Raw genomic sequence first — 17,374 nt, 5'->3', positions numbered from 1 at the left:
CTTCATTTATTAACTGACATATACAGTGTTCTTCAGTTAATATGGACACAGTTATACTTACAACATAAAAAAGCAGAAGGAAAAATTCTGCTATAGGAAAATCAAATCAAAACATTTAAATTCAGTCCAGAAAAACGCCAGAAATCAGCTTCAAGATAAACGTTATTTAACAAATTATTATTTTAGTTTTCACAGAGCAGCATTTCCAACATTAAACATGATTTTTATTTCTAGGAAGTTCTACGTTTCTTTAATCAGATCGGGATGAAAAACATACATTTGTGATATTTTCAGAATCATTACTGGTGAAAAATCTTTCACACCCTCAGAATAACAATGCAGAAAAAACAGATTTACTTTCCGACACGAATGTTTCAGACTGAACTGTTGATCAAAGGAACCAGCAAATATTTTTTAGTCTGGACAGGAAGTTGGGACAACAAAATATTTTATAAAAAATGACATCAACTGAAATAAAGATTAAAAAAACTCCATGAACCGTCATGGCAACGGCGTGTTAAATCACTTCCTGTGTCGAGGAAACCGTAGCTGTTGCCATGGTAACTGGCAGCAGCAGGGAACAAAACCCTGAAGATGATTTATGTATATTCTTTAAACCTTTTCATGACAAAACAAGAGCCAGTTTAATAATATAAAAGAATAATCTTTGAAATAAAGAGACGCAGTACTGCTGAATGTTGAATGAAACAAAAAGCAATGAGACAATAAAACAGTTTATATTCTCCTTCATAAAAACGTTTGTCTTTTTCAGACGATCTTTGAGTTTGAACCCAAACCTGGTAAAGTGTTCATATGATGGAAACCATGAGACCCTCAGAGATAATATATAATATAATATAATAAAACCACCTTTAAGTTGACACAAATCCTCAATAAACTGTCAAAATAAATCTGCTATGGAAAATAAAGAAATAAAAACCTGTAACTCACCAAATCCTCGTTTTTTTATCAGGTGGGTAAAGTTTAGGTTTTACTTTTACTTATAAATATAACAGGAACCTTTATATTTTTCTTTTTCTGGTATTTTTAGAGCCTTCATGGCTGTGATTAAATCTTCTGAGAAAGAACAGTTTATAGAAATATTCCTTTACTGTCTGTACAGCACAAACACGCTGTGACCTTTGACCTCCTCCCCCAGCCTCGTTTTAAACCTGAAGGCAGCAGAACCTCGAGGTCGGCCTCCTTCGGTCAGCCGGACCCGGTCGCCCCGGGTGACGGCCGTCTCCATGGCGATCACAGCACGGCCCTGACGGCTTGTTTAGACGTGCAGGTGGAGCGGCGCTGAGCCGGGGTCACGTTGCTCCGCCTCTCAGCAGGGGGGCGCTGACAGTGACGGCACAAAGCTCCTCCCTCTGCTGGGGAATCGCAATCCAGACGGTGACGTTTCCAATCTGCTCACAGATAAAACAACCTGGTTGATAAATACAGACGCTGAGCTCCTGCTTTCTGCAGTTTGCTTTATTTCCACACTAGTTTCACCAAGCAGTTAACACCGAACACTAGCAGCAGTAGCTCCGCCCATCAAGCCAAACCGATGGCAGCAAATCCACCGTTTCTGGATCAAGTCATCATTTTTCTCTAACATCATTACAGAGAAAACTAAAAAATGTCTGAGCAGAGGAAGAACATCAGTGGAAAATCTGAATTTAAATGGGAAATGGATTCATTCAGAGATAAACAGGATAAAATATATAAACTCGTTATATGGACGTCCATTTTCTGACCAAATGTTCTGTCTCAACATTAAAATAAATACATTTAAAAAGTTTGGAGATTGTCATGGATTTTCTTGCTGAAAGGGAGCAAAGAAGAAATTTAATGTTCAAAACTGAAAAACATCTGTTGTGTTTTTCTGTCAGGTATTTTTCACCAAAAAAGAAAAACTTTCTTTTCGGTCTTTTTTTTGGTCGAGTCTTTTAGTGATTTTGTTTTTGCTTAAATCCTGAAAGGCACAAAAAAGTTTTTTTTTCTTCAGATAAATGCCCCAGCACAAATTCTTTTTACATTTTTTTTATTTTGCAGTTTACAATTGTTTATTTTTTCTCCTCTTTAGAATAAAAAGTTCCTCAAGGAGAAAATTCCCCAAAACTTAACAATATGTCAATAGGTTTTTAAACTTAGAAATAAGAAAAAGAAAATTTTGTCAGACTTAGAAAATGAGTCTTAAAAAAATGTTAACCTTTTTTTCTCCTCCAGGTTTCCTCACATTTTGCTCCCAGAAATATTTCTGTGAAAACCTTCCACTGAGCCTGACTTTGTCTAGTGAACAAAAACCGTAAAAACCGAAATCTACAGTACGAAGTGTTGAAGACCCACCAGAAACGACGGCAGCGGCTCTTTCTGGAAATACTTCTGACAGGAGTCGGGGCGACAGTGGACGAGCGACCAGAACAAACCGATCAGGAGGCCCAACATGACGACGACCGTCACCGTCACCGCGGCGGCCTGCTTCCACGCCGGAGCGCCGGGACCTGCAGGAGAGCCAGGCTCTGATTAAAGCACCAACCAAGTGGGAACTCATCCGTTTTCTAATGAGATTCGAGTCTGAGGATGAATTCACATCAGCCCAGTTCAGCCCAGTTCAGCCCAGTTCAGCCCAGTTCAGATGCTAATCCAACTCTGGTCCAAACCTCAGTCTGGGTTCGGTTGAAGTGAATTTTAGTTTGGATTGAATGTGAACGCCAAGCGGACCTGAGACCGCTCAAAAAGTAGACTACAGCGCACGGCATTCTGGGTAAATACAACCAAAACAAAGGTGCTAGCCTAGCGCTAGCAGGAGAAATGTCCTGTGTTGTTTTACCAAAGACTAAAGAGAAATCCTCCAAACACTAAAATCTGACTCCTCCGTTTTAGTTTTTGTGAAGAAGGAAGTTGGTCTCGGCATCATTTCAGAGTTTTCCATGTTGTTTCATTCAGTGGTTCTTGGTGCAGCGCCCCCACAGGTGAGGAGGGGAACAGGTTGCTTACATGTTTGGCTGGTTTGACTCAAAGCAGAGAGAAAAAGAACCACAGCAGCTGGAAGGAAAGTTTTAGCTTTGGTCCAATAAAACCGACTCCACGGAACGACCAGGTGTGAAAACATCCTTACTGTAGAAACCATCAATAAATCTGTCACTACTGGAGATATTCTTTGGATATAAAGACTTTTAAAACCAAAACATCTCCATTCTTACAGCTGCTGATTAAACTGGTTTTATTTTTCTGGAGTCAAACTGAAGAAGTGAGTCTGAAAAGTTTTCCTCACCTGTGACGGAAACACAGTGGCTGTCGGTGAACCCGCTCTGCACGCCCAGATTCAGGACAACCTTCGCCTTGACGCAGTACACCGCTCCCTCCTGCAGGGCGGCGACCTGCAGCACCTCCTGGTCTGCTGGTATGGAGTAATCCTCAGTCTGGAGACCCAGAAACAGAAACGCATCAGGTCAGTTCATGCTGACTGAAAACAGCTACAGGCTGAACTTCCAAAGTCTAAGAAGATCAAACTGCAGCTTCCAGAGACCAGAAACGAACTGAGGAGGAGGAGAAATGAAAATATAAACGAGACGAAGAGGAAAACAAACCTGCTGCTCTTTGTCTTTCCTCCATATCGTCACCATGGTAACGGCGGTGAGAGGAAACTTCCTGACGGACACCAGCAGAACGTCGCCTGCTGCCGTCACCCTGAGCTCAGGAACTGGAGGCGTGACTGCAGAGAGACGCACACGATCACTTCCTGGACATACGACCTTTGACCTACAGAGAAAAGCTCAACCAGGACTTTGACTAGGCCACTGCCACTCCTTGTTTGTGTTGTGTTTCAGACACTCTGCTGCTGTCGATGGTCCAGTTTGGACCAAAACTTCATCTAAAGGTTCTGTGGCTGCAAAGCAAGCCCACATCATCACCCCTCCTCCGCTGTGCTTTCAGCTTCTAAAATAAGTCACAGGTTTTCAGTCTTTTTCCTGTTGTCCTGACATGACCTTTAACCTTTAACCTACTAACTGAAATCTGAGGTTTGATGAGTTTTTGGTCATTTCATTCTAATGTTTTCCACTCATGAAAAATAATTTTCTCAGTTTGTGAACTTTAGTTTCTCTGAGATCAACGGACCAGAGGAGCTTCAGCCTCATGGAGAGTCTGGATTGTTTGTTTGGGTTTAATGAATCGGTTGAGACTCTTACTGTTGTTCCTGTTGAACAGAAATTTGGCCCAGGCGGACATCTTGGAGCCACACTGCGCCCTGACCCGCAGGCTGTAGTCGGAGTCAGATCCCAGGTCAAAGGTCAGGTCGCAGCTGGTGAGGGGGATCCTCTGGCACTCGGGAGCGTTTATCCAGCTGCCGTTCTTGATCAGGAGCTCAAACTCCCTGGAAACAGAAACAGGTGGAAACTCTGTGACGTCCTGGTTGCAGTCTGAAGTTTTCCACCATCTGGGTTTGATTCTGAGAGAAGACGCTCAGTAGTCCTCTCTGATCTTTCTGCTTTGATTGTCAGGAATGTTTTTGTTGGTTTTGACCTCAGGTTCAGGAGCAGCGATGCTCTGCAGCCGTAGCTCTGCAGCCGTTGCTCTGCATTCCCCTGCAGGACGCCGCAGCTGTCAGTCAGACATGCTAATGGCTGCCAGGTGCTGATCACTCTGACTTTCTGTTTGCTGTGACTCACCTGCTCGTCTATCAGGTCGGGTCGGTTTGCTGGAATATGAAGTAACACTAAAACATAAACAGACTCAGGCTGCTGGGGCTCAGAAACATCATGTTGTCTCTGCAGCTTGTGTGAATTTATGTTTTACAGTGCTTTACACTATAAAAACATAAGATGTAATAATTATCAAACAAGAAACAAAGATCGCATTTTGTAAAATTCCATCATGAAAATCATTAATGCACATCAAATATATTGATAAATGATCCAGTTCTGATCAATCCAAAGCAAATCTAACAGGAAGGTTTTAGTCTTGATTCAAAGGAACTCTGTGTTTCGGCTATTTTGCAGTTTTCTAGAAGTTTGTTCCAGAATTGTGGTGCTTAGAAGCTGAATGCAGCTTCTCCATGTTTGGTTCTGGGGATGAACGGATGAATTTCTCTGTTTTGCTGCGATCAGTCCTCTAATCGTGGAAATGTTCTTCAGGTGACAGAAGGCCGACTTTGTAACTGACTTTATGTGTCTGAAGGTTTTGTAGGCCTTATTTGTAAAACCAGGCGGCTCACAGAATCACTGTTAGGGACATGAATTATTATTATTATTATTATTATTATTATTATTATTATTATTATTATTATTATTATTATTATGCTCATTGCACTAAATCACTGACTGGGCATCAGTCCCGAGTATCAGGTCATGATTCAAACCTGATAAAAATAAAAACAGAAAAGAGCAAAGATTCAATGTTAGTGATGAAGGTTGGAAGTTGGTGGAAGAAAAAAGCCAAACCATGAGATTCATGTTGGCCTCTGATGTTATTAAGAAGTTTATTTGTCAGGTTTGTTCCAGAAGCGTCTCGGTTCGACTTTGGTAAACTTTGTTTAGGCTCAGGTTGATGAGAACATGATTACTCTGGGATGGAGGTGAACGTCTGAATGGTTTCCTGGGAATGCTGCATGACTGGCTCTGAGTAAAACGAGCGACTATGAAAACAAATCAGGAGAAAATGAGTTTCTGGAGAAGACGTCAGAAACCAGTCCGACTTTATGCTCTTTGCCCTCCGGATGTTTCTCCTGACTGGTTTGGTGTCAAATAATGTTACTGTTAAACGTGTCACTGATTTTTTTATTTTAAAGTTTTATTATTCTCAGGATGCGTTCAGGTACAGATGAGATTAATAAATACTGAGTTTCAGCTAATAAAAGCCTGAAACAGTTTTATGCGTTTAAATATGAACCTATAAAACTGGTTCATAGGTTCTTTCGTTCTGATGAGAATGAAAGCTGCCGCCTGAGCCTTTGTGAACGGAGGAATGCTGCTGGGCTTCAGAAGAACCGTCAGAACAATTTAATGAAGCTTCTGATGTGCAGCAGCGTGACACACGGCTCCAGAATGTTTCAGATTAACTGGCCTGAAATCTGATCTGCTGTCAGACGATGGAGACGCTCAGAACAAAAATCAGTTTGAGAAAGAAACCGATCATGTGGAAGCAGGAACGACCCAGCATGATGAATGAGAAAACTGAAATCAGACACCTGCTGTGTTTCCATTCACTACAGTTAATGTGTTTCACAAACTGCATTATTTTTAAAATTATTATTATTTTTTTTTTGCATCACATGATGATCAACTGCCAGATGTTACTACTGGAGGAAATGATGAAGAAGACGACAGGAAGTGAGATGCATATTGTTAAATAACTTATCACATTGACAAACTTATTTGATTTAAAGTTTCTTATTAGCAACATTTTGTTTAGTTTTGTAAAGGAAACAGTTATGATGTGGAAACGTTTCACCTTCAGAACGTTTTCAGAGTTTATTCCCTCTGGTCTTAAATCCAGGAGGACGAGGCTCCAGCAGAGGGACGGGGCTGGAACTGGTTACATCTAGTAGTTTTACCAAAACATACTTTTTACTTTTACTTGAGTTATATTATAATGAAGCGTTGCTACTCTTACAAAAGTAACATGAAATGAGCCAATAATTTATTGCAAATTGATTCAGTTTCCAAAAACTAAACCTTTAGATCCTGTTGAATTTTCACCAAAACACTTTTCATCTGCATGTGAATCATTACTGGATGATGATTCACAATCAGCTGAATTAATATAAACATGATTCATCATTAATATAAACGAGTCATTAATATCAACATGATTCATCATTAATATCAACATGATTCATCAACAGCGTTTTGTGCAGACCTCTCAGCCTCCTGCGTTTCTCTCTGTTTTACTCACCCCTGGTACTGAACCGAGTAAAGCACGGTGGAGTTGCATGATGCTCTGGGCTGCGTCCAGCGCAGGACGTGTCTCATGTTGACCGAGTCCATGGAGACGGTCCCAGGAGCCGGCAGCGTCCAGACGCCTGCAGGGACATGAGGGACATCATCAGTCAAAGTCAGATTCAAAATTCAAAAATACTTTATTGATCCTAAAGGGAAATTTAATAAATCAAACATCTGGAAATGTGGAAACTTTAGTGGTTCTGAACCTTCAGATTTAAAATCCTAACGAAACTAAACATTTAATTTATTCTCATCTTTCTGCGATTTCAGTTTTTTATTTGAAAATCTTCATATTAAATGTTATAAAATCTGTTTTCTACATTTTCCTTTTTCCTCATCAGAGTAAATATTTAAATAAAAACACAGATCTGGGCCAAACCTGCAGGCTGAGCATTAATCAGTTAAAATATGTATTAATAATTATATGTGGGTGAGCTGTTGTTCTTTTTATTTAAAAATTTAAATATTTATCACTTATAATAAAACATTTATTTCTGCTGAACAGTTGAATGAAAAACTGTAAAATGTTTCTCAGTAAATCGAACCGATCAGCTGATATTTCTGGATAATTGTCTGGATTTAATGTTCACAGAATCCAGTTTGGTCTGAATTCAGTTTAAATGATTCTGATTTATTCCAGTAGAACCTGAACAACCCGACCAGAACCGGAGCGACCAGTAACTAGTTACTTTGTGAGAAAAAAAACTTTTACCAGCAGTTTTCTATGCTAGAGTTTGTTCAAGTGAGACCTCTTGTTTTATAGACCAGCTTTGTTATTCTAATGATCCCGAGGTAAAGTGAAATTAAATTTAACTCAATATTACATTAAGTTATAATTATTATTTTTTTATTTAGTCTTAAAATATCATAATTTGTCTGAAGACATTTTAAAGTTGAACTGATCTGTTAGTAGATTTATTTTTTAATTTTACTTCAGTAAAAACACGTCGACGTCGTTCTGCTCTCCCTCAGCTCCAGTTATGGTTTCATGTTTACAGCACAGCAAATATCTAAGTTACATAAAATCACAGTAACATCTAAATAATAGCTGAAAAAGACAGGTGACCCGTCCAGGTGACCAGGTGACCTGGTGACCAGGTGACCCGTCCAGGTGACCAGGTGACCAGGTGACCCGTCCAGGTTACCAGGTGACCAGGTGACCAGGTGACCCGTCCAGGTGACCAGGTGACCCGTCCAGGTGACCAGGTGACCCGTCCAGGTGACCAGGTGACCTGGTGACCCGTCTCTCGCCCTGAATGTTGCCTGGAGAGGCAGCAGCTCCTCCTGAGGGTGTTAGAAAATGGATGGATGGACCTAAACAATAGAAAGTCCTGATAATATCTAAGCTTCTGTGCAGATTATTGTTTGTTATCAAGGCTATGAAAAACTGCAGCAGCAATAATTCATGAGGTTCTTGACTTTGAACTTTAGTTTGTTCTGGACGAATCGTCTCTGCTGGCTGTTCTGCCTGCAGCGTTGCTGCTGGAGGAAAAGTTCAGACGTTTCTGCCTGGTTTCTGCTCACCGTTGGTGAACTCCAGCAGGACGACCATCACGAGCAGCTTCCTGCTCCTCCTCATCGCCATGGCAGCAAACTGCGGGACGGAGTCCCACAGAGCGGAGAAACCAGACAGTTTCTGATCCTGCGGGAGGAAACGTGTCTGGATGTCCTGCGGAGCGTCGCTCTAACCCATCGTCTGCTCGGGTCCAGCCTGGGAGAGGCAGAGGAGTCAGCACGGATCCACTGTGATCTGCTGGTGATCCGCTGTGATCTGCTGGTGATCCGCTGAGGAAATGCGACGCGCCCAGAAGCTGTGGAAAGATTTAAAGACGGAGACCTGGTCCGACCGGCTGGGAAAGCCTTCAGGGCTTCACCTGTCAGCTCCGGTTCACATGGAGACACATGGACTCATCAGAGGGAGGCGGAGAAGAAATGCAGCAGCTCTCACCTCACTGAAAGAAAATAAAAACATATTTCAGGTCTGGTTCTGTTCTGCTGCTCTGACTGCTGATCTTTCCTGCAGCTTTAACAGATAAAGTTGTTTTTTTTCCCCCTGTATTTTTGTTGTTCTCCTGCAGCAGTGACCTCTGACCCCTCCTGCAGCAGTGACCTCTGACCCCTCCTGCAGCAGTGACCTCTGACCCCTCCTGCAGCAGTGAGCTCCGGGCTCAGCATGTCTACGTGACGCTTTCCTCCCTGTTTTTGTTTCCCGACACGTCGAGCCGCTCGGTGACTCACCGGTTTCTGCTCTGATGAGATGAACCAGTAAAGTCAACATGATGGTTTTACTGGGAGGGAATTATTCCATCAACACGTCTGATCACAGAGAAGCTGCTGAGACCTGAATGGATTTATTATCAAGAGAACAAATGAGATGATGAGATATTCACTCATTAACGATCTCGGCAGGATGAACCAGGAAACTCGACGTAACTCAGGGAGATAAAAAGGAAACTGAACGTAAATTTGAAACAAACTGATAAAATAAAACATTCATGTTTTCAGTTCTGATTTAAAGGAACCAAACATTTCTCATGTCTTTATTTCTCTAATTTTCTCTTCAATTTTACAGAATTTGTCACATTTTTGACCCAAATTTCTGACTTTATAATGTCAGAGAATATTTTTCACGTTTTTATTTAAAATTTTCTTCTTCTCTGCATACGTCTCTAAAAGTCACATGCAAGTAAAACAAAACAAAGCGGTTTTGTTTTTTAAGATGAACATTAAACATGTTTAAAATCTGAACCGACTTGTTTTATGTATTAAGTTTTTCTGTCTTGTCTGAAATAAATCTTTCATTTTTACACCAAACTATGGAAGCTTTTAATCAGAGAAATTTGTTTTATTTAATTTGACATCAGAGAATATTCACGTTTTTTATCATAAATATGTTAAATTAATGTATAAATGTCTCCATCTGGTCGTTTATCTCCTGTGGTTCTGATCATCTGCAGTAACTTCTGGTTCTGAGAACAGAATAATCTGAATAAATCTGAATAATCTGAATAAATCTGGAGGCCAGACGGATCCAGATGGTTTACAGAAACAAACATGTTTTATTTAAATCTAGAGATGATCAGGCTGTTGCTTGTTTTGGTTTCATTTTTGTGTTTATTTTCTTGTTCATGCTCCAGTTCTTCCTCATTGTTTCATTCTTTATATTCTAGTTGATCCTTTTCTTAGGACGTTTCTATGGTTACTGTTTATATTCTCTTTCTCACATCATTTATTTTATTGTCTCTAAACATGATCAGTGTCATTCTGGACAGTCTGGTTTGGACTCATCAGGTAAAAGGTCACATAGTGATCCTCTGTCAGAATAGAACATCTCTGTCTTTCATCCAGTGCTGCAGGTTTTCTTTAACCTTTTGGTTTTTCTCAGGTTTGTTTCGCTGAACTTCTGTTTCTCTGAAACCGACTCGTTTCTGAAAGACGGGAACTTGACTTGGACTGAGCGGAAATCAGTTAAAGTTTTAACTGAACTTTATAATTAAAGTTCAGTTAAAGTTAAAAATCTTTGTTCATCTGTTAAATTGGAGGCTTTTTCAGTTTTTACTCTTTCCTGTATCAGCATCTCTTCATTCTTCAGTCCTGAAAAGATGAAGAAAACATGAAAAGCTTCAGATTATCCAGATGAATTCAGACTAAGGATTAATTTAAATTAATCCAGGTTTCCCTCCTGCAGCGCTCTGAGCCAATCAGTTCGCTTCACCAGCTAAAACACGATGACATCATTATTTCTGTTATTAAATATAAAATGGAAACAGGAAATAAAGCTCCTCTGCTTTCCAATGGAGCTGCGTGACACAAAGGTCAAGGGTCAGTTCGTCAGCCTGCTGAACATGTTGACCTGCTGACCTGCTCTGGTTTCCAGCAGCTCTGGTGCCAGGCCCGGTTAGGAGAGGCGAAACCGACCAGAACCACCTGAACCAGAGGTCAAGAAGAACCAGAACTGGAGGCAGATTCAATAAAACCTGTGAGGCTGTTGATGCAAATGGGTCAGAATCAGTTCGATTCTGGCCCGGTTTCAGTCGGACCGCTCAGCTTCTTCAGCAGTCGGATCAGAACGTGTCAGACTTTGGACTCTGACGGTGAGCAAACATTAACCGGCCATAAAACCAGTAAACCCATAAAGACTGCTGAGTTTCACCGAGACCAGAACCGCTGGAGAACAAAGAACCAGACCCAGAACCAAACCCAGTCCCAGAACCAAACCCAGACCCAGTACCAAACCCAGAACCAGAACCAAACCCGGCCCGCTCTGCTGCATTTATCCAACTGCAGACGATTTATTTAGTTAGTTTTGAGGTTTTATGATGACATCATCAGCGTCATGTTTACAGTTCTGTTCTGGATCAGGAGAAGCGGATCAACATCACCGTTTCCATGACAACACATCACTTCTTCTTTCCTCAGCTGAACCTCTAAAGGTCAATCATGATAAAAACAAAGTTCCACATTTTTACTTCTTCACTAAACACAGTTAGAGAGAAAACATCCTGAAGATAAATATCAATATTATTATATTATTATAATAATAATATAAGAAAGTTTCTCATTTTGAAAAATAAATGGATGGATGGATGATTTTTAGGTTTTAGTTTTTGTTTCTGGTTTGTCTTTAGAGGAAATGTGATTTACAGAAAAAGTCAGACTGTGACATCAATAATGACATCACTAATGACATCATTAATGGCGGTCACCAGGTGAAGAAGACGCCTTGCCGCCATCTTGCTCTGCTTGGTTGTTTCTGGTTTCACTTTTTATGATGATGATGATTAACTCATAGAAACATCGAACATGTTTCAGAAATATTTCTGATGCTTTCTGACGTTTTACTGGGAACCAGAGACCCTGAAATGTTTGTCCAGTCTGTCTGTGACAGGAAGTGTGTGTCTCCATAGCGCTGGCTGCCATGGCAACACAGCTGATTCCTCCTATTTGGCTGTTTTTAAATGTTTTAGGGTGAAAACCTGTTTGTTTGGTTCACCATGACCTCCAGCCTCTCTACCGAAGTATCAGAGGAGTGGCCGAAGACTCATCATCATCATCATTATCATCATCATTATCATCATCATCATCATTGTCATCATCATCATCATCATCATCATCATTACTGTGGCCATATAAGAGATGAAGGGGAACTGCCGGGAGTGGCCCGGTGGTTTATTGCCCCTGCAGAGACCAAAGTCCTGCTGATAAAGCCTCAGACTTCAGATTAGCAGAAGGAGAGGCACCAGTCACGCTCTGACTTCACCACCAAAGGTTTCACCTCTCAGGACCCGCTGCTCTGACTTTCTGCCTTCAGGCTTCCAACAGAGGCTCCTTCAGTCCGAGATCATCTTTAGAATTTGGATTTCTTCTTCTTTTCTTCATTTTGAGAGGTTTTCCAGAAACGGTGCGACCATGTCGACGGCATTGGAGGCAGTGGGGTACGTCATGTGCATAGTTGGCTTCCTGGTCAACGGCGCGGCGCTGGCTAACGACTACTGGAAGATCTCATCGGTGTCCGGCAGCGTCATCGTCTCGCAGAGGGAGTTTGAGAACCTGTGGCACGCCTGCACCGAGAACAGCGCCGGCATCGCCAACTGCCGCGACTTTGAGTCCATGCTGGCCCTCCCAGGTAAGATTAGCACCTGGAAGTAGCTAACCGTTTACTGTAGACACAAGTTTTAAAGTCTCTCAGTGAAAAACATTAAAAAAACACATAAAATTAGACATTTGTATCAGATTTCTACCATATTAGGTGGTTTTATGGCCAGTTATTTGTTTGCTGTAGGTTAATGAGCTGAAATGAGGTAATTAGCTTCATTGCTAAAGTAAATTTGTCCTCAAATTTAAAATCTGTTGAGTTTGTTGGTGAATTTTGATTGGTGGATTTTGATTCCTGAATAAATGGTGAGTTGACTGGGTTTCTTTAAAAGCTTAACAGGAATTAGGTCAGTTTGAACAAAGAGGCAACAGGTTGATGGTCCAAAGGTTGGGGATTCAGAGACTGAAGCTTCCCGCCCAAAACCGAAAGATTAGAGACTGGTTTGTCATTTTGTTTCAACTAAAATTCCAAATTATCTCAACAAAAGTTATACTTTTAAATAAAATATTAAAATATGCTTTTATTTGTTCTTTCCATCCTGGTCTTGGAGAATGACGGGATCGGTTTTATTTTGGACGCCATTTTGAACGTCTTTTCCTGCTGGTTGTAAAATGGAAGAAAAATAGAAGTGAAGAAAAAACAACCTGAATATTTAAGAAAATTTTTAAAGGACTTAGATTGTAAAACATATTAAATGTGCTAAACATTTAAACCGTCATTAATTCATAAAGTTATTCAGAGTTTTTATCAGAAGACATTAAATGACGATCTTGGCTCCTGTTTCCACATTTAGCTTAAAGCTCTTACAGTTTTGGGGAACTTACATAAATTCACCTGATTATGTAGTCTTTCAGAAACGCTTTGAAACGACATGAAGGCTGTTGGAAACCAAACGTCAACATTTCTCTCCTGAAACTCTTAGCCAGTCATAAAAAGGCGCGGTGGTTTTTATGATCAGCAGATAATTTATTACAGCTGCTGCAGTAATTTACTGCTGCAACTGTAAAGTTCCTCCTGCTTTACTTCAAAGAAAAACAGAGTTAAAGTCAAATTCACACAGAATTAAAGATATTTCTTTTATTTAGACAAAATGAATCTAAAGACTCACTCACTTTCACTTTTTATAGATTAAATTTGAGTGCGTGTGTGTGTGTGTTTCTGCAGTTTACGTCCAGGCGTGTCGTGCTCTGATGATCATCTCTCTGCTGCTCGGCCTCGGCTGCATGATCGTCTCTCTGCTCGGACTCAAATGTATCAAGATCGGATCGACCACCATGGAGTCCAAGGCGAAGATGGCCGCCGCCGGAGGAATCATGTGCATCCTGGGAGGTAAGCACAAACACACACACACACCACACACACACACACACACGCATGCACACACACACTGCAAAATGGGGTTGTGCCGGTGAGGACCTCAAATTCCCTGTGGTCCCCACAGGTAAACGGGTCCCCATGTGTATGTATGGAGTCAGGTCGAAGACCCCACGCAGGGGGAAAAACAAGAACACACATGCACACACACACGCACACCCTCACACACACGCGCACCCACACACACACACATGCACACACACGCACACACACATCCACACGCATGCACACACACACACGCTCATTCATCCCATTTTTGAAGTTCAGCTGCAGTAAAACGGATGAAGTTCTCCTTTCTTTAGCTGCATGAAGAATTTTTCCAAATTCAATTAAATTTGATTATATTTGACCATAATTTCAATGTTTGTACCAACTTTAGTTTGGCAAACATTAAGTGATTATTTAAATTGAAATCATGAGGGAGATTAAAGCTGCAATTGGACCTAAAGATGAACGAGAAAAACGTCTTTAGTTCATCAACGCAGCAAAAAGGCAAAACATGAAACATCCAAACTGAGAATATCAGCTTTAAAACGATGCGATGAATAAAAAATGATCCAGATATTTACTGTAAACCGACGTGTTTGTGCTGCAGGACTGTGCTGCATCATCGCCTGTTCCTGGTACGGATACCAGGTGGTTCAGGAGTTCTACAACCCGCTGTATGGAGGAGGAAAGTGAGTTTCCTCCAGGTCACACAGCAACTGGACCGGGTCTGAACTGGTTCTGAACTGGTTCTGAACTGGACCTGAGCTGGACTGACCTCTGCCTCTGCTCCTGCAGGTTCGAGCTCGGTACCGGCCTCTTCCTGGGTTGGGCCGGAGGCTCCCTCTGCGTCCTGGGTGGAAGTCTCCTCTGCAGCGCCTTCAAGAGAGTGTCACCTGCTGGAAAGAAAGGGTAAATGAAGGCCCTTCTGAGCCGTTTCATTTTCTCGGATCATATTTACGTCATGATGATGCAGCTAATTTAAATAATTTACAAACCGCTCTGAATGCTGCGCTCTGCTCTGACTCTGCCCGTTTTGTTTTGCAGAAGTTACCCGGCGAAGAAGGTTTACACGGCTACGGCCCGGACCGACACAGAATCCCCCAAAGCTTACGTCTAATCACACGTTTCTATCTGGACTGTTTCCTTTCGTTTCTAGAAGGTTCTGCTCAGTTTCAAGCTGTGACATAAAAACCAAAATAACTGGAAGTTTTTCTCCATCAACGTTTGTTTTTGGGTTCAGGATGAATCTTTGACGTCTGACAGTCTCCTTCTACGCTGATGATGTTGCCGTTTTCTGTCTTTTGTTTGAATTATTTTAAATCTTCAATGTTGGTTTTATTAAAAGTGAAGAAAATATCTGATTGTTGATGATTTTAACAAAACTGTTTCACATTTGTTTTTATCTGAATAAAGTTTGTTACCAAAACATTTAAGCTGCTTGATTTCTTCAGAGACTCTGGAGTTAAATTCATGATGATTTTTCTCCAAACATTCATTTTGTCACCAAAGAACTCAGTTTTTTTCTCATCTGACCATCAAACGTTCCCTAAAAGGAGCTGGTTTTAGACCAGTGGCCCGTTTCATCTCAGAAATGAAGCTTTTCTGAGACGATCAAGACTTAAAACCAAAAAGCTGCTCCTTCAAACCAGGAAATAAATCAGATATTTGAAAAAAAAATTACAAATAGATGTTAAAAAGCTAAAAACCATAAAATGTTAGCAGCTGTTTGCACCTGTGTGTGTGTGTGTGTGTGTGTGTGTGTGTGTGTGTGTGTGTGTGTGTGTGTGTGTGTGTGTGTGTGTGCGTGCGTGCTGTAATCTGCGATGTAATTTGGATGATTAATGCGCTGCAGGCTGTAATCCTGCTCCTCTACCTGCTGACATGCCGCTCGGTGGATTAGCGCCCCGCAGCATCACCCTCCAAAGCCGTGCAGCAGCTCTGCAGACCGGATCAGAACCGGCGCTCAGCCTCCAGAACACTTTCTGCACAAACTCCACATGTCAAAGGTCTGAGCAGCTCAGACTCTTACTGTCAGAAACAGAGCCGAGGTTTGTTGAGAAATTGTTAGATTTATTCAAATTTATTTAACTACAGCAGAAAACAGAATGATGATCGTTTATTGATTTATTGATTGATCTTTTCTCTGGTTTTTAAAATGGTTCCTTTAACAGTTTTTAATCTTTTATCGTTTGATAGCTTGGATTCTTTTTCAGGTTGTTTTTTCAGGTTATTCTGTGCTTTTTATTTCAGTCAAGTTTATATGTAGAACATTTCAGCAACAAGGCACTTCAAAGTGTTTACATCATAAAAACACAAAAACTAAAAAGTCATGAAAAGATCAGACAGTCGGATCTGAGAAACCAGAACAAACATTTTAATGAGCTCCATCATCAAAACGCATCAGCATGTTGTTCAGTGTTTTGTTCGTTATTAATCAAGCTCTAAGCAGCTGGTCTCAGTCTGGATTTAAAGGATCTCAGTGTTTCGGCTGTTTTGCAGTTTTCTGGACCTTTTTTTCCAGATTTGTGCAGCATAGAAGCTGAAAGCTGCTTCTCCAGGTTTTCTTCCTCCAGAATATTTAATTCTCATAATAAATACATAAATGTTGTTTTCTGGAGCCAAGAGTTTGTTAAAGTGCTGGAAGTTATTTTACTGTTTCATGTTTTCATTCATTTATTTTTATTTGTAGTTGATTTAACCAGGAAACACAAAACGAAACATTTAAAGCCGAAGTTGTGTGAATCCTGTCAGGAAGGTGATTATGGCAGATGGATAAAGGAGTTTGTTTATAAATAAAGGAGTTTGTTTATAAATAAAGGAGTTTATAAATAAAGGAGTTTATAAATAAAGGAGTTTATAAATAAAGGAGTTTATAAATAAAAGAGTTCATAAATAAAGGAGTTTGTTTATAAATAAAGATGTTTGTTTATAAATAAAGCAGTTTATAAATAAAAGAGTTTGTTTATAAATTAAGGAGTTTGTTTATAAATAAAGGAGTTTATAAATAAGAGTTTATAAATAAAGGAGTTTGTTTATAAATAAAGATGTTTATAAATAAAGGAGTTTATAAATAAAGGTGTTTGTTGATAAATAAAGGAGTTTGTTTATAAATAAAGGTGTTTGTTGATAAATAAAGGAGTTTGTTTATAAATAAAGGTGTTTGTTGATAAATAAAGGAGTTTATAAATAAAGGAGTTTATAAATAAAGGAGTTTATAAATAAAGGAGTTTATAAATAAAAGAGTTCATAAATAAAGGAGTTTGTTTATAAATAAAGATGTTTGTTTATAAATAAAGCAGTTTATAAATAAAAGAGTTTGTTTATAAATTAAGGAGTTTGTTTATAAATAAAGGAGTTTATAAATAAGAGTTTATAAATAAAGGAGTTTGTTTATAAATAAAGATGTTTATAAATAAAGGAGTTTATAAATAAAGGTGTTTGTTGATAAATAAAGGAGTTTGTTTATAAATAAAGGTGTTTGTTG

General features: G+C 40.0%; 2 protein-coding genes across 2 annotated transcripts; one reads left to right on the top strand and one right to left on the bottom strand.

Annotated features, from left to right (window-relative positions):
• Positions 1-211: 211 nt before the first annotated feature.
• On the bottom strand, positions 212-8,869 carry crfb16 (cytokine receptor family member B16). Its single transcript, XM_008402833.3, has 7 exons — positions 8,457-8,869; positions 6,886-7,012; positions 4,182-4,366; positions 3,582-3,706; positions 3,266-3,413; positions 2,338-2,492; positions 212-1,412 (listed from the first exon to the last, which is right to left on the bottom strand). The coding sequence occupies exons 1-7, from the start codon at positions 8,515-8,517 to the stop codon at positions 1,314-1,316; spliced, it is 900 nt and encodes a 299-aa protein (XP_008401055.2). The 5' UTR covers positions 8,518-8,869; the 3' UTR covers positions 212-1,313.
• A 3,181-nt stretch (positions 8,870-12,050) lies between these two features.
• Positions 12,051-15,323, top strand: cldn15la (claudin 15-like a). Its single transcript, XM_008402831.3, has 5 exons — positions 12,051-12,558; positions 13,693-13,857; positions 14,498-14,579; positions 14,686-14,799; positions 14,935-15,323. Exons 1-5 carry the CDS (start codon positions 12,342-12,344, stop codon positions 15,005-15,007), a joined length of 651 nt encoding a protein of 216 aa, XP_008401053.1. The 5' UTR covers positions 12,051-12,341; the 3' UTR covers positions 15,008-15,323.
• The last annotated feature ends 2,051 nt before the right edge of the window (positions 15,324-17,374 follow it).

This window comes from Poecilia reticulata, chromosome 17 (assembly GCF_904066995.2).
Source record: "Poecilia reticulata chromosome 17, P_reticulata-male-v2, whole genome shotgun sequence".
NCBI classification, from domain to species: Eukaryota; Metazoa; Chordata; class Actinopteri; order Cyprinodontiformes; family Poeciliidae; genus Poecilia; species Poecilia reticulata.
The sequence above is the reverse complement of the archived record's forward strand: the minus strand, read 5'-3'. Positions and strand labels throughout refer to the sequence as shown.

Coding starts and splice junctions, on each gene's coding strand:
- crfb16 (XM_008402833.3), bottom strand. CDS start 8,517: ATGGCGATGAGGAGGAGCAGGAAGCTGCTCGTGATGGTCGTCCTGCTG. Junction 2,493..3,265: donor CCACTGTGTTTCCGTCACAG/GTGAGGAAAACT, acceptor GCTCTCCTGCAG/GTCCCGGCGCTCCGGCGTGG. Junction 1,413..2,337: donor AGCCGCTGCCGTCGTTTCTG/GTGGGTCTTCAA, acceptor ATCTGTGAGCAG/ATTGGAAACGTCACCGTCTG.
- cldn15la (XM_008402831.3), top strand. CDS start 12,342: ATGTCGACGGCATTGGAGGCAGTGGGGTACGTCATGTGCATAGTTGGC. Junction 12,559..13,692: donor GTCCATGCTGGCCCTCCCAG/GTAAGATTAGCA, acceptor GTGTTTCTGCAG/TTTACGTCCAGGCGTGTCGT. Junction 14,800..14,934: donor TCACCTGCTGGAAAGAAAGG/GTAAATGAAGGC, acceptor TTTGTTTTGCAG/AAGTTACCCGGCGAAGAAGG.